Below are 26353 nucleotides of genomic sequence, written 5' to 3'. Positions count from 1 at the left end.
TCCAAAATGGATATTGACAATATTCTCAATGCCTGTGGGTTTATTGCATAACTAAAAATTCTAGTCTGCAACTCCGTTTGTTTATTTATTTACAGTTCTACTTGTATAGATCATATTTTACAACACAAGCCAACTCAAAGCATTTTATACGTATAAAACAATTGAGCGGTTCCCTAAAAAAACATGCAACACATTAATAGTAGTTTCATCAAGTACCAAACAGACTGTACTTAATAAAGATGCATTTCTATGTTCTGTTTAGTGTGGATAGAAGGCCACATGTTGCACAAGTTACATCACTTCCTGTTGTATCAACCTCAGTAAGTCCAACGAAAAAATTACAAAAAATAAATAAATAAACTTTACACTGCACAAACAGATGTGCAGAGTTTCATTATGAAATTAGGAGTACTGGAACCCCACTTTTTTTTTTTATATATTAAATTAAGCTGACAAAATGAGACGTAAGGTGACTCAAAATGATGTGAACAACTCTTCTAACATTATTTGAAACATCCTTTTTTTTCTGTCCAAGAAGGACTCATTATATTTTTTCTTGTTATAGTTTTTACCACAAAGATGGGTTATCCAGATGTTATACTTATAACTATGACCCATCTCCACCGAATGGAATAAAACATTTTTTTTAATGTTTTAATCCAGAAACACTGGTTTCTTATCGTGATGGATGAAGGGTGTTCTGAAAGAGAATTCAGGGCCTGGATGGCAAGGTTGGGTTTGTGGATGCCACATCTTATTTATGGCTGGATGGAGTGCAGGGTCAGGTCCTTCCACAGAAAGAATGAGTTTCCTTCAGGCAATAAAAAAAGTCATGGTAATTGTCTGTCTGCTCGTGATGGGCCTGAGCGACTGACCAGCACTCCAGCAGATGAGGCTGGGGCAGAAAAAGATAAAGAGGTTTCATTCGGATGTTGGTTTGCTTTGCTTTTGGTGAATGAAGTTGCAGACTTGGTCAGAAGAAATACTTATTGGCTTTGATAAAAAAAATCGATGAGTAAACCTACATTTATTTATTTATTTTTTTTCAAGAGAAGTGTTTTAGGTTAGGATTTAAGATTACCAAGTCTGGTGTTTTTGCGTCTCTCCTGCAAAGTAGTCACATGAACTGAGTGAGAAACGGCTCCAGCTCGAGCTTCACAGTCGACGTTTGCACTGAACCGGAGGCGTTGGAAAGATAATTAGGTGTTGCTTGTGTCTTCATTTTATTAACGTAGAATTTGCTGTTAATGCCAGACTCTGAACCAACCACAAAAAATGTTAAAACACTGTTAAAATATGTCAACAAAACTGTAATTTGCCAGTTATTTAAACACTATTTTTAATTTTAACAATTTGACAGCGTATTTTATTTTGAAGCAGAGAATGTCAGTTTGTGGGGTTTTTTTTAAAGTTTTTTTTAGAAAAACGATTGGAGGGGAAAAAACGAGGCCTTTAGAAACAAGGATGAGGCTTATCCTCTTTGCATTCTCAGGATAATGGTTCAGAAATTATTTTAGAAGGAAAATGTTAACAAAGGCTTTTACAGTAAGTGTTCAAATGTAGCTAAACATGAGACTTCTGTGGTTTTGCAGCAAGAAGTCAGTGAGGTCCTCTTGACCCCGTCTTCAAAGAGCCTGCCTAATGGCGACCTAGATGAGGTTGAGGCAGCTGAAGCCAATGGAATGGAGACCCCAGCAGCAGCTTCAGCAGCAGCGTCTGGTGATGATGGGATGGATGGCGTTGCATTGGAGACTCTGGATCCAGACACGGATGCTGTTGAGGGAAGATCGGCGGCCCTCGTGGCTGCAGCCAGAGCCGTGGTTTTAGAGGGCCATCTGAATCAGCGGTTAGCAGCGGGGGGCCACGCATGTGCCCAGTGCGATCGAGTCTTCATGTCCATGCAGGGGCTGAGATCCCACGAGAGGAGCCACTCGGCCATGGCTCTGTTCAGCCGCGAGGACAAATACAGCTGCCAGTACTGCCAGTTCGTCTCACCCTTCAGACACAAGTAATTACAGAACGTCGAGCATCAGTCTGTTCCGTTTGTTCGGTTCTGAGAGTTATCATGTTTTTATAGTTGCAGCTGCGTTTGTGTTCATTTTGTTTAAAAGCCTAGCATTTCTTGAAGAAATGCATATTGCCCACCATCATGCTAGTTTTAGACTAAGATCATCTAATAGTGAGAAGAAACAAAGCTATAGCTGTTTTGGTCAAAACTTGTAAATGACTAAAACTAATGCACAATCTCATGTGAGCGTCAGGATGCGTTAGCTCTTTGAGTAAGTGTTGAAGACGACTCTCAGCTACTAGCACACCGACGTTTTGCTCAGTAACTGTAAAACTGACTGTTATAGACATGTTTATGTTTTCTAAGCTTGCATAGCAGTGGTGGCCATCTTGAAGGTGGTTGCCTCCAAATGTTAATTAATCTGTTCTAGATGTACGTCCAGTCATTACATTTTAAGAGTTTTATTAAAATCCATCCATGAGTTCATTAGATACTTATATAGATAAGAACACAGGCACACACAAAGACCAGATAAAAACAGTATTGTCCTTTTGCCTTCAGCAGCGGGGGATAAAAACCAATGGATCCAGCCAGACTTGTCCAATTCGTAGCCCTTTCCACGCCATTTTAAACATCTGTCTTCGCCCTCGTTCCTCCATCTGTTCTTCAGATCACCTGGTTGTTTGAACTCATTTTGTTCTGCACTCCCGTTTTACACCTCATCCTGTTTACCCAATCGCAGTCCCTCTGAATCTTCAATCTTCTTGGAGATTTCCTGCCTGCCAGGAGAGAAAGACAAACAGTACGGCCAGACGGACGTTTTGCTTGTGTGATTTGTTTTTATCCGCCACAGCGACACAAGGAGAGAGCGGTGGAAAGAGAATCCTCATCTCGTCTGAGCTCCCAGGTGTAATCCCTCTGTACTGTATGTGCCCTGACCCAGAAAGAAGCAGCATTCCCCATGCCACCTCAGAGGCTGGCATTAAAAACACAGCTAACAGTCCTGCAGGTGCTAATACACTTATTCCCAGCAGGTAGATGAGTTCTGTCTTATCGCTTCTTATGTAGTCATTGGAAATATGTGGACACTTTGGGTCTATTTTTATCCTCATTTCATCTCCCTTTATTTTTTTTTATTGCTTTCCGCCAAAAGTTCAAGGTGGACGTTAATGTTTTTGCTCATGATTGTGTCTGCTAGCAAAATACCACATGAACTGATGGACATACAGGTGCATCTAAAATAATTAGAATAACATGAAAAAGTTCTATAGTTTTTGTCAGTCATTTCAGAAAATGAAACTCATATAGATTCATTACATAGAGTGAACTATTTCAAGCTTTTATTTCTTGTCATTTTGATGATTATGGCTAAGAAATTATTAAAAAATAACTAAATACAGTGTCTAAGAAAATTAGAGTATTCCACAGCCAGCTGTCAGTGTGGGCAGGAGTCAAGTCCTGCTGGAAAATAAACTCAGCATCCCCATAAAGCTCGTCAGCAGAAGGAAGCATAAAGTCTCTAATGTCCTGGTAGATGCTGCGACTTGTAATGAATCAATGGAATATGCGAGTTCCACTTTCTGAAATGATTGACAAATAACTTTTTGACGATGATCTAATTTTTTGAGATGCACCTGTATTTTAATGAAACTTTCAGGGAATAGTAATTTGATGTACAGTAGTCCCTCATTTATCACGGGGGATTCGAACCCTGAAGCCCCGCGATAAGTGAAAAGCAATATTCTAAACAATGTTTCTAAACTCTAAACGCTCTAAAAGAGCACAGAATGTTATGATTTTTGCTCTCTGCCTCCGGCTGCTCTCTGCCACCTGCTAGCGCTCTCGGCCACGCCCACTTCTCTGCTGCAGAGCTGAAATATGACACACTGCTGGAGGAAGCTTCTGCAGCTGTGCGCTGCACAAAGGTGCAGCAGGTGCTAAATAATTTAAACTAATTTATTTTAAATTAAATATCCATGCCGATCGTGCGGCTCATCCATCAGTCAGCCAGTTGTGTGTCAAGTCCAATCTTATTTTGAAAAAGCGCGATAGAGCGAGTCCACGAAAAACGAACCGCAAAGTATTGAGGGACCACTGTACCTACAACTGATAAACAGTTGGAGCTGCTCCAACTCAAGATGGCCACCACATCCAACTGATTTTAGAAAGCACAAAAATGGCTATATTTCAGTCAGTTGTACAGATACTGTGCTAAAGTTTGGTTTGATCATAGTAAAGTCATTCAAACACAAACTCCCAAGTGCTACTCAAGCTGTGAAATCTTTGTTTAAAACTACAGATTGAAGATTCAGAGAGATGAATAGAGTCAGCCCTTTTTGTTAGCAAAATATCTTATGAACCACCAGATGGATTTAAACAAAACTCAAGAATGTATTCACTAGATTTACATGATTAACTTTTGCTGTTGATCCATTTAAAGAAAGCATCCACAGCTAGTCAACAGTAGCCAGTACAAAACTGCCTATAAGTGTCACTTTTACAAAAAACGATAGTGTAATTTGATGTAGTAGCTGAGAGTCATTCAAAACAAAGTTTGTTCATGACATCTCAGTGAGATTTCACTTCATTTTCAAGGTTTGCACAAAAACAGTGCCATCATCTCTTACCAGATCTTACTCCAAAACTCTGGCATGATGTGGATTCTTTCAAGGATTGCTAGATCTTTATTGTTTATAATGTTTTGTGTCAACAGCTTGGACAGGCACGTGCAGTCCCACCACGGTCACCACAAGCCCTTTAAGTGCAAGCTCTGTCCCTTTAAATCTGCTTACTTGAGTCGCTTGAAGAGCCACCTGCATAAGGCTCACACAGGTAACTCCAAAACACACAAACCTAACAGCAAACTCCCATTTGTCATCTATACGTGAAGATACTGTCATGCTCTGAACAAGATGTTTTTACCAGTAAAATATAAGAAAATAACCCAATAAGGGAGAATTTATCCTCCTCTGGTAAGGCAGTCAGATAAGATTTGAATGTAATAGCCCCACTTTTCAGGATGCTGCTTGCCTTTTTCCAACTTAAGCAAATAGAGTCGGAAACGGGAAACAAGATGCGTTCAATCCCTCCTGGGTGCTTTCAAAACACAGGGATCAGATTAGCTGCATTGAGCTCTAACTTGTATTTGAATAAGACGTGATCAGCTGATTCAAATCTGAAGGGCTCGCCTAACTAGTTTTAGATTAGTCATTTCTACCTACAGCAGTCCACTGACTTTTGCAAGTCCACATCTTGTGCTCCTTTTGTATTTATTTAAAAAAATGAATCAACCGTGCCGTGATTTTTTCTTTCTCCTTCAGGTGAGCAGCACACGTACAGGTGCTTGTCGTGCTCCTTCTCCACTATGACCATCAGCCAGCTGAAGGAGCATTCTCTGAGGGACCATGGTGAGGTGTTGACCCTCCCTAAACTACGAGCAGCAACCCAGGCTGCACATGCTGCCATCAGGCACCCTCGAGCGGCTCCTAACACTCATCTGCACCCAGGTGGTAAGAGATTATCTGTATCTTTATGAAATGAACATGAGATCCAAGAATGGCTGACCAATTTAGGAAAAAACAGTTTTATTTTCAGTTGTTTGAAGACAGGTTATTTCTGTACACCTCATATAAAGCTACAGCCATCAAGTTAATAGCAAGTGACGAAAAGATGTTTTAAATGACCATAACTGAGGAAGTTTACTTTCTTTATGCATTCACTTTGCAAAGATCTGAGAAAATAACTAGTTGACAGCTCAAGTTGCTTTGTTTTAGAGAATGTTTTGCATAAAGCAGGATGTAACAATCGTGATGAAAGCTCGACCACACTGCATTTTGTCAGAGTTTATAACTTTTCCACCGCAATATTTCTAAATCAACTTTCACTAGTGGCCATATTATGGTTGTGACTTTACAATAAGGGTATAGAAAGTGGAGTGCTGTATTTCAATTCATTCAGGTAAATGTTTATTTTTGTTAGTTTCTTCAATACTTTTTTAACTAAATAATTTTATATGCCAAAACAAACTTTGTATCTACAATCACCCTTATATTTCATGCTGGTAATATACTGAAAAGGGTAAATATCTAAAATCTAGAAAAATTGCTTTTTAGGGGGTGGAAATTGTAGTTTGAGTACTGAGGGAACTTGCTGAAATTTACTGATGAAGCTAAAACTGAAGTGCTTATAAGCTAAAAGAAGCAATACATTAGTTGAAAGCTAAAAAAAAAAGTGCTTGCTAAAAGCTAAATGTATCAAAATGCTAGTAAATAGCTAAAAGTATGGAGTCAGTACAGATTATTGTTGGATTAGTATTTGGCAAGAAAAGGGTCAGTATTGACCTTGTTATTGAGTCTTAAATAAAGATTGTCGTCATTATTCGAAGTTGGCTTTGGACCCAAGGAAGCAGATTTACACAAGGACTCCAGAAAACATTGATTTTAATCATAAAAATATACAAAACAAGTACATAAATCACGCAGAGGAGAAGCGGTCAATGTATGAAAGCCCAGTGGCAGACTGCAGATGACTGAGGGATGAGAGAATAAATGGACTAGGGCTGATGAGGTGATATGAGAATGCTGGTTTAATAGCAACAGGGAACAGGTGTAAGTGGGCGGGGCAAGACTGAGGAGCAGAAGCTAACTGGGAAATGACAGAAAGCACAGTAAACAAACTAAACAAAAAACACAGAAAATACAAATCCCCAAACAAAAACATAAACACAGATTGTGACATTTGTCATATTCTGATCAGTTTATACAATGGAATATTTTACAATTATACTTTTAGCTGCTGAGACTAATTAACATTTTACTTAACTATAAAGGATTTTAGTTATAGCATACCATTTATATAGCTAATTGTATATTTTATTTAAAATAAATCTAAATAGTATAGAAATGGTAACGTCCTTGTTTTTTTACTCCAACTTTAAATAAAATTAGCTTTACCCTCAAGTATGTTCACATGTAACCTTCATGAATGTCTTAGCTCTTAAATGTACAACAAAAGGAGCGACCCACTATGCATTTGTTTCAGAAAAAAACATATATTAAACCAAAATTAGTATTACTGTATTCAAAAATGTACACATCTAAGTGTATGTCATTAAAACTTTCCTTAAACATTTGAACCTGTGACTGAATGGAATTTAATATTTACTTTAAAATGTTATATATTTACCACAAACACATCAGGTTTCATTGAAAATCTCCATATTTGTGTGTAGTTGAAATCTAATATCCATGTTCACACTCAGTGCGCCGCGGTCATCTGGGCATCATCAAGACAAACGAGCTCTGAGTGACAGCAGAGCTGATGGATTGAATGTCTCCCTGTTGTGCCAAACTTGCTACCATCAGCTGAACTCACAAGGTTCAGACTGAAGCAGTTTTTCTCTCGTTAGTGATTACCTAGCATTTTGAGTGTTTAGACTTCCCGAAAACGCTAATAATAAATACACCTGGAAGAGTGGAGACATTTAAACCCAAGTTCCTTCAGATCAGTCACTGAGCAAAACAGCAATCTGTCACTTCGCTCTAGAGCAGAGGTCATCAACAATATTGGCTACACGATGAACATTTATCTAAACGTACAATGTAGAGGGCGGTAATTATTGGCATTCTTTAGTTTATTTCAGTTCCTGCTGTCCTAAATGGATGCCGTCTGCCATGCTTTTTCAATTAGTTTAACTGAATCACATGATCTAAATGTTAAATATTGGAAAAAATTAATAAGGTGTTTTAATTAGCCTAAAGTCTAAATAAAGCATCTAAATTACCGTAATTTCCGGACTATAAGCGACTATTTTTTTCACACGCTTTGAACACAGCAGCTTATGCAATGCTGCGGCTAATTTGTGGATTTTTTTTTTTTTTTTTGGGCTGACGAGCTTCATGCCAAAACATTTAGCTTCGTCACACCCAGGCGCTCACATAGCTGCCCAATACACGTCTCTCTTATTGGGTAACGATCAATGACTTCCTGGTAGACTATTGTTTTTTTAATTATTAACCACGTTACATGCACTGTTCAGAAAAAATAACATTTACTATATTTGTGCGTGTTACCGTTATGTATTTAATTAAAAGTTTAAAAAATCCTTCTGTGTAAATATCTCGTTACAACGTGAACACCCGTTGCTTATACTGTAGAAAAGGGCAGCCTATTTATGTAAAATTTGAATTTTCTTTTTAAATTTAGCGTGCGCGGCTTATATTCAGGTGCGTTCAATAGTCCAGAAATTACAGTATTCATAAATGTCGAGGGTAAAATCAGGGTTATGTTTAAAAATGAACATTTTTCAGACATCTTAACTCAGTAACAGACAAAATAAATATCTGTTTGTAGTTCCTGTTTTTAGTATTCTACACCACCTTACAACCTAGCTGTTTTTTTTGCTACTTTCCCTTTTAATTATCCTTTTAATTACCATTTTATTTTCACTTGTTAAAAAAAACTATCTAAATTTGTACTCATCCTTTATGATTGTCTATTGTTGTCTTTGTTGTCCACTGTTGTCATCACTCTTTGTTAAAATCAGGTCTCTCTTGTAAACGAGTCCTCGAGGCTCAATGGGATTAACCTGCCTAAATAAAGATTGAATGAATCCATGTATAATTCTATTATATCTGGGAATTTTTTTAGCTTTTTAAACGTGTCTAATGAACCATCCGTTCAAATCATGGAAATACTGTAAAAGAAAGCTGTTGTCTGATTGGCTAATGCACTGCTGTCGTTGACCTTTGCTGAGCAGGACTACATCTGCTCTGTCTTGTCTTGTTTGTGCAACGTATGTTTAAATATTGTAGGACCTGATGTGACGAGCTTGTAGACCGAAAATGGCCCTGCGGCCATCAGTTGACAAGCATTAGTCTAGACCACATGTCAAACTCAAGGCCCGAGGGCCAAATATGGCCCTTGTTAACACCCTATCTGGCCCTCAAGATGATCTTTTAAAAACAAAATATTTTTATTGCTTCTCATTTTATCTAAAGACTCATCAGTCTTCGTTTAGTGCTGTTGTGCAAGTATCCCGTCTTATTCATGCAGTGCACTGAACAGTTTTAAGAAGAAATATCACCACCTTACTTCAGAATTCACTATCTGCTACGTCATCTCCAAATATCACCACAATGCAGAGAGGATATTAAAAGCATGAATCAGCCGAGACATTGTTTGAGTCATGCAAATTTTTTCTGCCTCTTCCGCAAAAAGAAAAAAAAAAAACATCTGAAATTGGATCTGAAGAATTTCAAAAATAACAAGTTTAAATGCGTTTTATTTTTTGTTTGCACGCTCCATCCAACTTGGAGTGCTGACAGAGGCATTTTTCACATAGATACATATTCTATTAGTGTCGCTTTGGTTTATTTATTGATGTGTTGGAGGCTCAAAGTAGGGCGAGAATATGAGCTCAATCGCTGATATCACAGACTTGTGAGAGAGCGAATGAGGAGGGGAGCAGGGAGGGTACGAGTGATGACAGCCACAGTTACACTTCTGTACAAGTGAGGAGGGAGGCGATGTTTATGTTACATACTTTATATTCAAGTACTCATATTCTGGAGCCAATGCAAATACATATTGAGTAAATGGTTCTGTCAAACATCCAAATGAAGAGAAAATGTCATTTCTTTGATTTGGGACTAATGCCTGAGTTGATGGTTTAGTCTTCAGAATTTTGAATAAAGATGTAAAATACTTCCAGGGTTGTACTTCCAAGCTTTATAGTTTATACAAAATAAGCCCAGAATGCACATTGTGTTAAACATTTAATTCTGTAACAGCAGGCAACAATGTCAGATTCCCTCCTGTCAGCCGTAACAGAAATCTGTCTGCACAGCCTTAAAACAGGAAGAAGAAAAAAACAGTTCTGATAAATCTCAGTTTCTTCTAGTAGACTGGTCACAGCACTGACTGTTCACACTTCAGACTACTGGTGGTATAATGGTGCACAGAGCATTTTCTCTGCACACTTCAAGCCCCTCAGGTTCAATCAGTAACCGTCTGAATGCCGCAGCTGATCTTCGCGTTGCACGTGCAGATCTTCGCGTCACTTCTAATGGTGACCTTTACCCTGATGATTTACCATCTAATTGTGCAAAGGTTGTCTCAAACTGATCTCATGAGTGCACTCCCAGTCACCAGACAAGAATCTGACAGAACAGCTTTGAACTGTGGTGGTGGAGGAGACACGAGGAGAGCATGCAGCAGACAAATCTGCAGAAAAGATCTAATGGAGAGTCCATCATAGCATGAACTGAATATGATTAAAAAGGAACACGAGGCTCTGCTTTGATTTAGTCATTTTGGAGCAGTTTGTAGTTTTTCAAGATGTTATCAGACATCTTGTACAGTCAATATACAATCAATCAGTCACTCTAGAAAGACTTTTGTGTAGGGATGCACAATATTATCCGATATGCCAATATGTTAAAACTTATTTGGCCGATACCAGTGCCGATATATTTTTTACTTAGACCTACTGTAATTACAGAGAATACATATCTTTTTTTCTGCTGTGGAATTAAAATACTACATTATTCTGCATGGTTGTTGTCAATTTGGCCTGCTACCAAATGCAGATCCAAAAAGAGGATTGAAAACGATGTAAAACTTCAACTTTGATTATGTTTAATGTCAAATGTATTCATGACATTTATTCTTTAACACAATGACAACGCTCAAACAGTGCAAATTTGTACATTTTCACAAATCTAAACTCAACCTGTTCACAAGCGACAAGTGAAAAGCACACAAGTGCATTAATACAGTAGATATACTTGACGGTTTCTTAAATTAAAAATTAACTTAAAACAAAAGCCTTTTATATTGGTGAGCTATTTTGATGGAATGGCCGTTGTCCGATATTTAACTTTATCGCTACAATCATCCGATACCATGTCGATAATATCGTGTATCCCTACTTTGTGACATAAACATTATTTCTCTGTTATTTTTACATCTTATGTGACTACTTGTGTATGTGCCTTTGTATTGAAACTCTGGCCCAACAGCTTCTTGTGGGATCAATAAAGTTCTATCTTATCTTATTAAAACAGGCAAATACTACAATTTATTAATGCTACATTTTAAACATGCTAGTGCTACAATTTGAAGATGCTAAAACTACAATTTAAGCAGGATAATACTACAATTTAAATCTGTTAATGCTTCAGTTTACACAGATCATTGGTTAAAACTGCTGTGTCAACACTAACTTTTATGGTAATGAACTCTTCTTTCTTTCTCTTGTCTCCTCTCAGATCCGTCATATCTGGAGCCAGCAGATGTTCGTCAGCAGCTCAGTCAATACAAGTTGGCTTCTCGCTGTCAAATGTCTTCCATCTTGAAACCCGGTGGCTTGACAGGGTGTGACGGTCGACCAGAAGTCATCCTCATGTGTGAATTTTGTGAATTCAGCTCCGGATACATGCAGAGTCTGCGTCGGCACTACCGGGACCGCCACGGCGGCAAGAAGCTCTTCAAGTGCAAAGACTGCTCCTTTTTCACCTGCAACAAGTGAGGGAACCTCAACATTTGCTGCACTTTTCTTTATTCCAAATAAAATGCCAGACTTGATGTAAAATCTAATTATTTACTGTCTTTTAATCTGTTTCAGGATTAACTTCTCAATACACGTGGAGGAGGGTCACAACAGTAATGCACCTGAGGAGATCTCTAATGACCTGCACTGCCCCCTGTGCCGCTACCACACCAAACAAACGAGCAACATGATTGACCACATTGTTCTGCACAGAGGTACACTTCCATACAAAAACCACCACATCAGCTTGATTTTTATAGGAGTACGTTGAAAATGTCACAAGCTGTCCTCACTGTATTAATGCTAAACATCCACATTTATTTTATAGGTCGTTTTTTTAATTGGCATGAAATGTTTCTCCTTGGGTTCAGCTTACAAAATTTAAAGTCTACACATATTTTTAAATACAGTGTGTTTAACTATCAAAGCTGAACTACATCAGTTTTCTTCTTGTTTTCTGATCCTTATCAATAGTTAATGTCCCACCAAAGAAGTGTAGAAAGTCAACAAATCAGTAACAATATAGCAAATATTGTATGTGTGTATGTATATATATATATATATATATATATATATATATATATATATATATATAATGGCATAAAAAGAGGTTTTTTTTTTTCTTGAAAAACAAAAAGGTCCTATGTCTTATTTTTATAAATAATTCCTTTAATAACTTGGTTTAACGTATTTCAAAATCAGATTTATATCTTTTTTATTAAGGAAAATTATCTGATCCTTTCTTTTTATGGTAACATATTCCTTGTAGATATAGAATATTTTTCATTTTAACTTGGTGTAATCTTAAACTCAATGGTTTTATTTCATAGGTCTATACAGTGTGTATACATTATTTTTTGTAATTACAATGAAATCATGCAATCTACATTTGTAGGTGTTGTTTATCTTTTCATTTTCCTAAACAAAAAACTCCTATTTTTATTTAAATCCTTGCAGATGGCTGCATTCAATTTAAAATCCTTTCTAATATTGATCCTCCCCTCATGAATGCAGTGCTGTAAAACTTGAATAAACACGAAGAGGTTAGCGTCATGTGATGACTGTACACATGGGAATCTGCTTCGTCTGCACTTTCTGTTGACTTGAAGTCTCCTCCTGGTAGTTGTTGCTCTCTGCCTGGCTTTTATTCACAACAGAGCGGCGCATTGTGCAGCTAGCTGCATCTGTTTTATTTTAAAGTCGGCCCTGCAGCCATCTATCTGTTCTAACAATCTGTTTAATCTGCTGCTCCTTCCACCAGAAGAGCGTGTGGCTCCGCTGGAGGTCAGCCGCTCCAAGCTGTCCCGCCACCTCGAGGGTCTGGTGTTCCGGTGCCACAAATGCACCTTCACGTGCTCCAGCGACCACTCGCTGCAGCTTCACCTGCTGAAGCACGATGAGATCAAGCCCTACCAGTGCCAGCTCTGCTACTACGACAGCAACCGCCAGAGTCAGCTGGAGGACCACCTGCGCCTCGAGCACAAAGTCAGTCCAATATTCGTTTACGCAACTATGTAGATGCTGTTTAAAGTGTGATTATCCATTTTAAGAGCAGATACTAATTTAAATTAACAAAACCAATGACTGGAATAAGTTTTTATGGCTTTATCTGTTTTTTTGGGGGTTTTTTACAAGTTGAGTTAATTTATTAAGCTACTCTGCCATGAAAAACATTTAGGTAACAAATCCACCTGTTAGCCTTTAACAACAGAACCATTTGGATCCAGTGTTGTGAAAAATTGTCAGCCTCAGTTTAAAGCATAAAGATGGACGGGTCTGAGATATTTAAAGAGTTAAAAATCAAATTGGAAAAATTTCAGCTCTAGAAATGCACATTTGTTTTGGACTTTTCAAACACGTTTATATAAATCAGTCAATTTTTCAGATATCGACCTATAATTTGATGTTCTGGCTTTTACCCACTGAAGACTTTTAACATTTTATTCTAATCCTAACACTGAAAACTACTTCTTGTTCTTAATCAGGTTATTCGTAACTTTGATCTGATGGGCCGGGTCAATCTGGACCAGCTGGAGATGATGCAGGAGCAGGAGAGCAGCACAGAGGAAGAAGAGGACAGAGAAATGATGGAGATGATTGTGGATGGACAAGCCACTCTCGAAGAGGAGGAGGAGGAGGAGGAGCTGGAGGATGACGATGAAGGGATGGAAATAATTGAGAACTTGGAGGATGACCAGGGAGTGATGGATGGTAAAGACACGGAGGAGGACTTCAAAGAAGAGGAGAAGGAGATGGAAGAAGAACAGGAAGAGGAAGAAGAGAAGGGAGAGGAGGAGGAAGAGGAAGGAGAGGAGGCGGAGGAGGAATTCAAGGAAGTGGGGACAGAAAAACCCATCCAACAAGGTACGTACATGAAGGAATACATTCTCAAAAATCATTTACCATAATTTCTGGACCATTGAGCACACCTGAATATACTGTAAGCCACGCCCACTTTTCAGTGGCACCCATATGGCCACCTCATTGAAAAACCTGTAGGTGCCACTGCTCATCACATCACATCGTGACAGATGCAGTAGAGTCCGATTAAGTTGGATTCATGTTTACTGTTTTGAAGGAGTTTGTGAGCCTCGGTATCGTGTTGGTGCTTCTAAATAAAATCTTCAGGAGCTTTAATTCTTATTCATTTTTATTAGTTTTATTTATAGAAATAGTTTTATTTTATTTCTTGTTTTGAACCACTTTGGCCTTGGCTGCCTCAGAGGAGGTGATGGGGGAGAGGGCGGGCCCCAGAAACCATTTTATCACCAGCAAACTGTTTTTATTTTTTCCCACTGTGAGTGTTCTGCTTGTGGGACTCAGTTTGTTGTGGCTCCTCAGACTGATGAAGTCCTTTGGATGAAGGACAAAATGTCTCAGCAAAAAAGAAACCGTCCAGATGACCTGACTGAACTTTGTACCCAAAAAAATGAAACCAGGAGTTGTTAGGTGTCCTAATAAGCATGGGTTTGTTTCTTGTGAAATTAAACTGTTGTGCATGTAAAAGATACATTCTTCATGCTCTAAATATGCATTATGTGGGTAAAAAACCTTAAACAATATGGACATTGTTAAAATGTGTCTAATTATATAGTAAACAATTCCATTACGTACATGTCCTGGTCAGCAAAGAAAGATTTAATTATGTTTGCTTGTTTTTGACATTTTTTTAAATTCCATTTCCCAGAAGTCCTTGCATCTCCCAGCAGCACTGGCTCTGGGCCGAGTAGCACAGAGAAGCGTCTTCCCTGCGAGTTCTGTGGTCGCTGCTTTACCAACAGCCTGGAATGGGAACGACACGTCCTTCGACACGGCATGTTAGTACTTTTTCTCTTCTTCGTCTCACAGCATGCGCTTTTACATGCTCACCCTTGAAACCATTAGACTGTGTAATCTGTAAGACTTCAATTTTAGTGGCCAAATCATCCCTTTTAAAGGTGCGTTACAAGGAATACTTTCTGAGCAGCTTGACTTCAGCAGCAATGGTAGAAATGAACCGGTCAGTTTTCTAGGCTGATTTTGTTTTTTGAAATTTTGTTTGCAAATTACCATATTTTTCAGCCCATAAGTCGCGGGTTGTTTTTTTTTTGCAGAATTTGCATACCCTGCAATTTATACGCCGAAGCAACTTATTTATGTTTCTTTTCCCATATTTATAAACCAATTTTTGGCTGAGATCTGATGGTTTCATTCATTCTGACTAAAAATATTGAACACTTCCATTTTCAGCCGCTAAATGGCACTCGCGTTGTATGGCATGCAGTTGTGTCATGTAATAGGTAAAAGTGGCTATTAATGGCACAATCAGCTTGCCATAGTCTGCCACCTTCGTCCAGCTCGCCTGGAGCAACCGTCAAATCAGCTTCATTTTGCTGCACCGCCCCGGCGAAATGCAGCTAATTTGACCATTAAAGTGCATTTATGAAGTAAAAGTTAGACTGAAACACACCTTTACTATAATGTCCAACAAACAAATAATTGTTTTTAGGTGGTTATCTTGTTAAATTTCAAAGAAATGCACAGCGAGTCCTCCCGTGCATGCTCATACTTCCGTGTATCTGCTTTTGAAATACAGCTGATTTGACCGTCAAAGTGCATTTATTACTTTGCTATAATTTTGAGCAAACAAATAATTATTTTAAAATGTTGATCTTGTTAAATTCTTGTTAAAGTCCTCCCGTGCACACTCCCACGACCACCATCGATTTTTACCACAAAACCGGCCCACATTTCCAGGTTCAGACCACTTTTCCGGGTTGTCAGCGGTGACGCATAATAGATGCGACTTATACAGCGAAGCAACATATTTATGTTTTTTTACACTTTATTTGACATTTTTGGACTGATGCGACTTATAGGGCGGTGCGATGTGTATGTTGGAGAAAACGGTATAGCTCTGCAGATTCCTTTTTTAATCACTTCTTTATGCATGAATAAAAATGATAGTATTCATGATAAAACAAATTCTCCCTCTGTCACTGAAATTCTACAAATATTATCCTCAAAAGTTATTGATCAGATGTATTTGTACTAAAAATAAATCCATCTAAAAAAAAAACCACACATTTCCTTCATGACTTTTTTTTTTTACCTCAAACTATCACGTTTGTCAGAAGAGGTGAACCCAAATGCAAAACAAAAACTCAAAATATTTGAATGTAAAACAATTAATTCATTAAAACAAAAAAGGCAAAAATAAAGGGCTGACGAGACTGAACATGATTGGTGTGTCATGCACGGACAGGGAAGAAACATGACGCTGAACTTAAAGAGACACTAATGAGAGATAATGACAAACACCTGAGGAGAAACAACAACGATCAGGTGAAAGTAGGAGGAGCAGGAGCGTGAAGGAAAAACACTAAAAAGACCGAACAGATGAGAAAACACAAAAAACAGAATTCAATCACAAGGATCTCCAAACATATATAAACAGAGGGAATACAAATAAACTCAAGAACAGAAAACACAGACTAGGACACAAACATGGAACTGCACCATGTTACAAGGAAATATTTATTCATATTTGTTTCAAAGTAGTTCTAACAGTATGGTATGGTATGGTATAAAGTTTATTCATTTTAAAAAAGTACAAAACAATTCCATAACAATATAAAAAAAGATACAAAAGATTTAAAATGAAAGGCAGCAGAAAGAAGAAAAAATCTTATTATATCTGCCCCTTTTTTCAAACAATTATTTCAATCATAATAATCTTCAAGTAACAGAACAAAATGAATAACTTTCTAATTTTTTCTAATTCTAATACAAAACACACACTAAGCTACTTCATATATACTTTTTTAACAATTCAGCTTTGATCTTTTTCTTAAATGTACACATTGACTTGGCGTTTTTAACATCATAACATAACAACAGTATGAAACAATACTTAAGTGTTGGATCTTTTAGTTGTGTTAAACTAAATTGCATCTTAATAATTATAACCACTGAATCATTCAGTATTTATTTCCTTGTTGCAAATTAGAGGCATCACAAAGTGCCGTATTTTCTGGCATATAAGTCACTCCGGAGTATAAAAAAAACATCATGAAGAGGAAATAAACATATTTAAGTCGCTTCGGCATATAAGTCGCATTTATTATGTGTTTATTTAATGTTCAAAACTGCTTCATTTCACCTGGGCAGCGCGGCGCCATCCATCCATCCATCCATCCATCGAGGACTCGCTGTTGCAGATCTTAGAAATTTAAAGCGTCAGTCAAAATTTTATATGTTTAAGGGGGAAAAAAAGCATATAAGTCGCAGGACTTACAAATCTATGCAAAAAACTGCAACTTTAATGCCGGGAAATATGGTAAACTGGTTGAAATGGTTCTTAAATGAAAACCACAATCTATGTGCCTTTGACTTTTATTTTGAAACACCTTTCAGATATTACAAACATTGTCAGTGAAACTGTTCACACCATAAACTTGTTACTAGAACAAATGAGTGTCAGCTGTATAGTCCAACAGGAACACTCAATTATTAGGTTCACAGAAATCAGATTTCTGAGTGTCAGATTGCCCAGACAAGTAGTGTGTCCCTTCATTGTGAGAGACTTTATTACAAATGAGTTTATATTAGTTTATATTTCTTCCTGCTTCTTCTAAAGGGTGGTCAACAACAGTCTCCTGGACACCAGCGCCTCTTCAGCAATCGAGGGCTCCGCTTCATCTTCCACGAGCTCGTCTGTGTTTGCAGACTCCAAACTGGACCTGGTCAGCGACGGCAAAGAGGAAGAAAGCCCCGCCGATCTCTCTCTAAGTCAAAGCCAGTACGCAGAAGACAAAGAAATGCTCTACGCCAAAAAGGATCAGCAGTCTGGTTGAAGTGGCCGTGGGCCTCTCAGGGTGCTGTGCTACGAAACATCAGTGCTGAGAGTGATTGTAAAAAAAAAAAAAAAACTAAAAAAAAAGACGTCAAAGGAAGCAAAGAGGCTCCAAGAAAAGTGACTTTTTTTTAATCAGTTGGTGCATTAGTACTTTTTAGGTGTTACATATATAAGTATTAGGTTGTGCTACGTAGGTTGAGCTCTTTACATGGGCGGTCCCCTCGGACAGATTTTAATATATTGGTAACCAATAGTGAACAGAACTCTTTATTGCTGACATTCTGGTCAAATCTACAGTAAAAATAAAACCCCACCTTGATAAACTTATCTATTTATGAGGACGGTTGTCCAAAGCGATAAACTAATTCAGCGTTTTATTATTTCAAGCACCTTTTGCTGTAATCTGCTCACCTACAACAGGATATCTGTGATTTTACCCAAAACAAACGACGTGTGAAAGCAACAACGGCCTACTAAAGAGCTGCCTGTTCTTATTTCCTGGTAAAAGTTTGGACTTCTTTTCTTCCTTCTGTTCAGATATTCCTTAAAGAATAGCACCTTATCTTTTTTTGTTTTTAGTAAAACCCCCCAGAAGGTTTTCTTCATTTGTAGAGATTTTAAACATTTTCCCCGAGTTTCTGTAGCAAATTGCTATATTCTCCGTTTCTTAATATTATACTGAGTATAAGCCTTCGAGTTGTGACGCCCGGTTCATTTTTACTCGTTCTTTTGTTGTTGTCTCGTTCACAGATTTTAATAAGGGAAAAAAAAGAAGAAAAAAAAAATCCCCGTGAAATTTCATCTTGTTAATATTATCTAGCAGAAGACATGTTTAATGTGTCATGAGCTTATCCACATCCTGTTCAGATTCAGCCTGGACCCGAGCACGTTTGAACTGCGATGGCCTCTTAGGTTACACTTGTCTTTTCAATGCAGAACGTGTGACTGGGTGTGAAGACACCGGCTCTGACCGCAGAGACCTGGGGGCTCAGTTACATTTGGATATCAGTGCCTTACAATGCAACTCCTCCAGTAGGCCCAATTATTGAGTGTTTTTGAGAAACACCCTTCTGCAGGCGTCACCACAGCACGCAAACATCACATTAAGGATTAGGCGATTGTTTTACTCGGGGTGCCCCTCCTGATATAACCTGGATTCAAACCTGCAGCCTCAGCACTGACCACTGAGCCACCACGGCCGTGCATTAGCACATTTCAGACGTACAAATCAATTAGGGCTGCGGGATACAATATCTCAAATGGCCCTTGTTTAAATCTAACCCAGTTTGAGTTATAGCTGCAAAATGTAAACGCGTATCAGAACAATGGTTTACTGTGGAGGGGGCGGGGTACGTTCTGGAGTCTGCGTGGTCCTAATTAAGAAAACAAAGCTGACTTTTGTTGGTTATGATTGTTACATTGAAGTGATGATTGAAGTGAGTTAATGCAGCTGTGGTTTTTTTAGGAGCATCATTTCCCGTTCTTTAGACAAATTTAAGGCGAGGTCGTTCACGTTTGGAGCAACTTGACAGGCGTCTGGACCCTTCAGCTGCCCGTTGTGGCCATTCCCTCCACGTTTCTCCACGTTTGTCAGTATTTCGATTACACCTTACTTACTGAAGCCACGACTTCTTGTGAACGCTGAAAAGACAAGTGTAAACAAAAACACAGTTTCTTCGCACGCAGATATGACTGACGTTTAAAGGATGGGGGAAAAAAAACGATTCTCGTTCTGTGTTGACCGACGCGTCGTCGTTCACGTTTCGTGTGCTTCTTTTTATTTTTTACAACAATAAGTGGTCTTGTTGTTGATTATAAAAATAAGCAGAGATTGTATTTTGTTGGAAGTTGCTGCTTGAACGCCCTGAAGCCTTACGAGAGGTAAATTAAGTCCATTCGCTTTCGTCCAACTCCAGGAAGACCAACAAGAAATGTTGAACAATCGGAAATCAAACTAATCAAATTTTCTAGATGGACACATACTACGGTGATATAATTGTGTTCTCGGTACCAAAACATTCACTAAACCTGCTGAGTTTGCTGCTGTAATTGTTTTTTCTCGCATTGAAATATTGACGAAAATGGTAACTCTGGGTTTGGACTGTAGACTTTTAGGATTATAGTTCTACAGATAAAAACCCAACGTGTTTTCTCAGCCATGTATAGGAAGAAGAAAAAAAAAACTACTCGTTAAGTGTTTGAACTGTGGTGTTTCAGAAAGGATTGCTTTCTTTTATAGGTGTTTTTATTTTTATTTTAAGGAAAAATATATATATTGAAGCTAAACCTTTGGGGCTCTTCGAGTCTCATTTCCAACATAGCTGTTGTACAATGTCTGGTTGAAAATAAACAAAATGTCCGTTTTTTATGTTTTTGAACTGAAAATGAACAGAAAGGAAGCGGTTGCATAGAAATTCAACAGAAAAGGAATATGCAGCCCTCATTAACAAACAGGGTTTTTATTGTGAAGAAAATAACAGATGGGGAAGGAAGAGACGTGCAAACAATAGTTCCTCTGGGAGCGTTCACCTGAACTCCTTCTTTGAGCTTCTACACCATCTGGGTTTCTGCTCAGCCTTCAGACGACATCCAGAACCTCCATGTCCAGAACAAACACTCCTCTGTCTTTTGTCCATGACTAAGCTGAGCATTCATCCGTAATCTATCTAATCCTACGGACAAAAGGTGAAGATAGCAGTCTTATCTGCTCCTCAAAATACCTTCAGACCAGTCGCTGAATGCAAACGCTGTTTTTTTTTTTTCTGTTTCTGCAGAACCTTGTTTCCCCGCTGAAGTTGAGCGTAGTTGTAGAAATAAGCTTTGTGAGGCAGCTTGTTGCCCAGCCCAGTGGAAACCAGTTGATGGATCGGGACAATCTGGTGATAAAGCTGTCGACCTGACATTGTTTGTTATTATGTGATTTTTATTATTATTATTAAATGAGATGACTATGAATCCTTCACTGTGTGCAGTCTCTAGACTGTAAAAAATGTCCAGTTTACCTAAAGTGAGCCCCCTGCTGAAGACACTGGATACTTGTATATATGTTTAGTTTGTCTCCGACGCATTTCTCTTTTCAGACTGTCGTCTCCATAGTTTGGAACTAGAAGCTCTCCTTCTTGCCTTTTTTTCCTATATGAATTTGATTACCTGATGTTGGGTTGTGATGTTGCCTAGAATGATTGTTTACAATTTTATTCCATTTATCTCTGGATATTCTGTAAATATTGTAATTCATTGTCTTTTTTAACTTGATAATAAAGTTATCAGATAACAGTTTGTTGTGTTCTTCTGCGTTTTGCTTTAGCAACCTTGAGCTAAACCACATCATGTGGTAGAAAGAGTACAGATGTGTAAATACTTGTACATTTGAAGACGATTTTAATTTAAATATGTATATGTGCTTGTAATTTTATTAACTTGTTCATGTTTGTGGATTTCTAAACAAATTAAACCCCAAATCATCTTCAATATATATTTTGGGAACCACATAACGTGCAATATTTTGGCATTAAGTGTTGGCATCAACCCTGATTGTCTGTTGGTAAAATATCCAGTTAGCCAATTAACTTTTTTTTTATGAAACCACAGCTAAAAGCCTTTAGCCTACACAAAATTGGATATATCATTGTCAAAATTATAGATTCTGAGCTATATATTTAGTCTCGCAAAAAGTGAGTGGAGGCACCTGGGCTGAATACAGAGTGGGAGCAGGTGAGAGTGGGCGTGGCCAGCTGACGCCGGGACCTATGGGCACCAGTGACCAGATATGGACAGGTCTAGTCCAACACAGGGACACTCCCACTCATGGACAGTTTAGTTACCAGTTAGCCTAGCATGTATGTTTTTGGTATGCACAGAGAAAACATGCAAACTCCACCTAGAAAGTCCTCTTGCTGGGATTCAAACTGGTGACCTTGCTGAGAGGCAGCAGCTTTACAAACTGAACCACAGTGCTGCCCTAAACCTCATCCTAAAACCCCCAAAAGTAAACAATATAAAATCAACATAGATCCAAACAGGAAGGCTCAGCTTTTAACTTCCTGATTGTTCCTGAGATGGACAGGTGACTTGTTAGAGGTAGAGAATGCAGAAAAACTGGTTTATACATTTGTCATGTCTAGACTGGACTGTTGCAATGGTTTATTATCTGGGTGTCCAACAACTTCTTTAAAAAAATCTTCAGTTAATTCAAAATGCTGCTGCCAGAGTCTTAACTGGAGTTAGTAGGAGAGAGCATATCTCCAGTTTTAGCTTCTCTCCATTGGCTCCCTGTCAAACCCAGAATTGAATTCAAAATCTTACTTCTAACCTACAAAGCTCTCAACAACCTAGCTCCATCTTATATTACAGATCTTATTGTTTCATATTTTCCTAACAGAGCACTTCGCTCTCAGACTGGAGGTTTACTCGTGGTCCCTAGAGTTTCCAAAAGCAGAATGGAAGTAAGATCTTTCATTTATCAGGCTCCTCTCTTGTGGAACCAACTTCCAGTTTCTGTCCATGAGGCTGACACATTGTCCAGTTTTAAGACTGGGATTAAGACTTTCCTTTTTGATCAATCCTATAACTAGTGTTGGCTTGTTAAACTGCCTTAAGCTTAGACTACTAGAGGACAAATTTACCTCATTTACTTAAATGAATTGTTAAAATTGAATAGTTTTCATTTGATACTATTTCTATATTAACATGTGATTCTTGACCTGCCATTGTGTATCTGTTCCTCTCAAACCCAGCTGGTCGAAGCAGATGGTCGCTTGTCCTGAGCCTGGTTCTGCTAAAGGTTTCTTCCTCATGAGGGAGTTTTTCCTTTCCACTGTCGCCTTCATGCTTGCTCAAGATGAGAATTCTGCAATGGAGTTAAACTCAAAGCAGTCTGCTCCTCAGATAAATAATGTTAAATTATGATTATTATGTATATAAATGATTCTGTTCAGTGTCCTGAGATGACTTCTGTTGTGACTTGGTGCTATAGACATTAAATAAACTGAACTGAATTGAATTGATTAGTCCAATTATTAGTGGAAAAGGCCCCAGCTCCTTGCAACCCTGAAAAAGATCACTCAAATAAAAGAAATGCATGAATTGATGGATTTGAACACAAGTGCTATTTTTCTTTCTAATGTAAAAAAATGAATAAGGGTCAGTGAAAGGTAAAAGCAATTTAACTGGCACATCTGTTCTGACCAGTGAACACTTCCTGGATCGTCGGCAGTATGAAGCTTCAGGTAGAGTGGTTGTTCTCTAACTCGAACTGTTCTGTGTCCTGACCCCTTCATATGTGCAAGTAACTTACACAAAAACACTTTGTAGTTCTAAGGTTTACCTCGCCAATAATACATTTATTGTGAAGGCTCTTCAACCACCCTGAGCGATGGGAAACAAAAAAGACTTCCTCTCACCGCTGAAGCAAGCTTTGTGCGATACAGATGGGTCGCCATTTGGTGCAGACTGTAACTGGATCATGGTTTCCTGAATGAGAATCAGTGACGATGAATCAACGTTCCAATTTGGTGATTGTGTTTTGCCAAATCAGCCATCCAGATTTTTTTCACTTAACTAGGGAAATATAAAGTTGCATCTGAGCATCACTGGTTTATGGGGTGCCATTTGTAAAGTTACACAGTCAAAAATTAACAGCAATATTTTGGTTTATTTAGCCTTTAATGAGAAAAAATGTTGTTTTTTTCAAAGTCATATTTTTATCATGTTGTTCATGCATTTATAAATGTCTTAGTTCCCAACTAAATATTTATTTTACAAGCTAAATATTTATTTTACAAATTAAATACTTAACTTGCATGTTAAATATTTAGTTAGTAAACTAAATTTAGTTGGTAAACTAAATATTTAAGTGTAAATTAAATATTTAATTTCCTAGCTCAGCACGGTGGCACAACTGGTAGAGCTGCTGCCTCTCAGCAAGCAGGTCCCTGGTTCAAATCCCAGTCCGGGAGCCTTTCTGGGCAGAGTTTTCATGTTCTCTCCATGCATGCGTGGGTTTTCTCCGGGTACTCCGGTTTCCTCCCACAGACCAACAACGTGCATTGGTTGCATTTGCTAACTAAATATTTAACTCTGATCTAAATATTTAACTTGCATGCTAAATATTTAGATCAGAGTTAAATATTTAGTCAGCAAATTAAATATTTGTTTTGGAAATTAAATGTTTAACTTATAAATTAAATGTTTAGTTTGGAAATTAAATATTTAGCTTGGACAATAAATATTTAATTTAGAAATTAAATGTTTAGTTTTGAAAATAAATATTTAGCTTGGAAATTAAATATTAAATTTACACCTAAATATTTATTTTACTAACAAAATATTTAACTTGCAAGTTAAGTATTTAGTTTGTAAACTAAATATTTATCTTGTAACTTAAATATTTAGTTGGGAACTATGACATTTATAAATGTTTGAACATGGTGCAAATATGAATAAAAAAAAACTATTTTTTCTTATGAAAGGCTAAATAAATCAAAATAGTGCTGTTAATTTTTGACTGTGTAAGAAACAGCACCCCATACTTGTTTGCTATATTAACAGCCTGGTTTAAGTGGGTGAATGTGAAGATATTTGATGGTAGATGTGAGCGTTTGCAAGTTCTCTTCCAGCACTTTAAAGCGATTATACACAGGGATATTTAAAGATGGACCTGTAGAGTGTGTTGTAGTGGTGTGTGTGTGGAATCCTGCACCTTGTTCACAGGAAATAGCAGTGGGATGAGAAGGCATCTGAGTGGCCCTCACTGTGAGTTACGCCCTTCCAGCTCTCTGGTTTCTCCCTGAACTCCCCTCCGCACCCTGCATGAGTCCTGCTGGCCCCAACCACAAATGCTGGTGTGTGCCTGTGCATGTTTTTGAGTGTCTAACACATACATATGAAATGCTGCAACGCTTTTAGCCTTCATTAAATCTGCTCGGCTTATCTACAACCAAGACTGGGACGTTGTGCAAAACGTGAGTAAAAACAATGATGTGCAAATTTCATTAATCCATTTCTATTTGCAATAGAACAACGTAAACATATCAGGTGTTGCTTTTAAGAACATGTACTGTTTTAATATCTTTACTACTTTTGATTGTGAATACAATAGGACTTTATGAGAGTTGCAAATCATTGCATTCTGTTTTTATTAAAAGTAAGGTCAAGTCGCTTGCTAGAATCGTCTTTTTTTTTAACTTAAATCCTAAATTTCACCTCCTCTGCAGTCCCTGTCCTGCCTGCCTTATAAGAGACTGAATCTTTATTTCACATGTCTAACATCATCTCTTAAAAATATCTCCAAGTCACCAGGGATCACACTGTAATCTCTGCAGCACACCACTTCAGAAGCAGACTAACGACCCCTGGAGACAGGAGCAAGAGGCACAGCCACAGTGAAGGAGGGGAGATGGAAAAGAGGACAGCACTGCTGCTGCTGAGTGGAGCAACACAAGGAATGCCTGATGAGTGTGCGCTTAGGCCAAGGCCAGAGAGGGCACTGCTCCTTATGTGATGACTGGATGGAAGGGGTGGACTGAGTGGAGTGACGGGACGTCGGGACGTGAGATGGACAAGAAGGACAAAGAGTGGTTGAAGGACAGAAAGAGAAGTGGAAGATAAAGATGGATATGTGCAGAAGAGGTGAAGAAAGGGCTTGAAGAAGAAACCTCAGTGAGCTCATAAGTATCACTCTTTGTGTTTAACAGTCGTGTTCGAGAAAAAGCCGAGCAGCATATCTATAGAAGGGACAGCAAACATCTGGCTGCTGAGTGCTGGATAGAAGATTGAACTTAAAAACTGTCAACTCTTTCTAAGCTCCTAGATGAATTCCTGAATGAGCTAAAGTTTGAGAAAAACTGAAGTTTTTTTCAAACTTTTAGGTAACAAGAATGTGTCTTGGAAAGTAAGATGTATGGGACTTAACGGGCTCATCTCCTGTTCTTAGATGATGTGGTTCTGTTGGCGTCTTCAGGCCAGGACCTTCAGCGTGCACTGGGACGGCTCGCAGCCGAGTGTGAAGCTGCTGGGATGAGAGTCAGATCCTCTAATTCGCATGTCAGCTGGGAAAAGGTGGGATGCTATAATTTGGGGGTAGGTTTATGCCTCAAGCAGAGAAGTCCAGGTACCTGGAAGCCTTGTTTAGTAAAGAGATTGTTGCTTTGGTATGTAGTCAAGGAGAAATACAGCAGTTGAGCCTAAAGACAAAATTCTCAATATATTTGTCCATCTGTTTCATCCCTCACCTATAGTCATGAGTTATAGATCATGACTGAAAAAAAAAACATGACAAGGAGTTAAATACCAGCAAATCCAGCAAGCAAACATCATAGTCTACTACATTATTAGTAAGAATCGATAATAAACACAGCTTAACATGCTTTTCCTCAAAAGTCATGATCTACAGATGTGAACATGTTTAAAGATTTGCAGGTAATAGAGCTAAATAAGAAATACATTTAGAACAGATTTA

The 26353-nt window shown here is 38.2% G+C and overlaps 1 protein-coding gene across 1 annotated transcript in view; it reads left to right on the top strand.

The window, feature by feature from the left end:
• The window catches only part of znf462 (zinc finger protein 462), a 51647-nt gene extending 33679 nt beyond the window's left edge, over positions 1-17968 (top strand). Inside the window, exons 5-13 of the mRNA XM_037692222.1 lie at positions 1593-2008; positions 4722-4840; positions 5329-5517; positions 11278-11533; positions 11634-11773; positions 12820-13043; positions 13544-13922; positions 14746-14875; positions 17677-17968. Of these exons, the coding sequence (XP_037548150.1) occupies positions 1593-2008; positions 4722-4840; positions 5329-5517; positions 11278-11533; positions 11634-11773; positions 12820-13043; positions 13544-13922; positions 14746-14875; positions 17677-17893 (2070 nt within the window). The 3' untranslated portion in view covers positions 17894-17968. The remainder of the gene's footprint in view (positions 1-1592; positions 2009-4721; positions 4841-5328; positions 5518-11277; positions 11534-11633; positions 11774-12819; positions 13044-13543; positions 13923-14745; positions 14876-17676) is intronic.
• Positions 17969-26353: the final 8385 nt, after the last annotated feature.

This window comes from Nematolebias whitei, chromosome 18, assembly GCF_014905685.2.
Source record: "Nematolebias whitei isolate Nwh7 chromosome 18, NemWhi1, whole genome shotgun sequence".
Taxonomy (NCBI): domain Eukaryota; kingdom Metazoa; phylum Chordata; class Actinopteri; order Cyprinodontiformes; family Rivulidae; genus Nematolebias; species Nematolebias whitei.
This window is presented reverse-complemented; position numbering and strand designations above follow the sequence as displayed.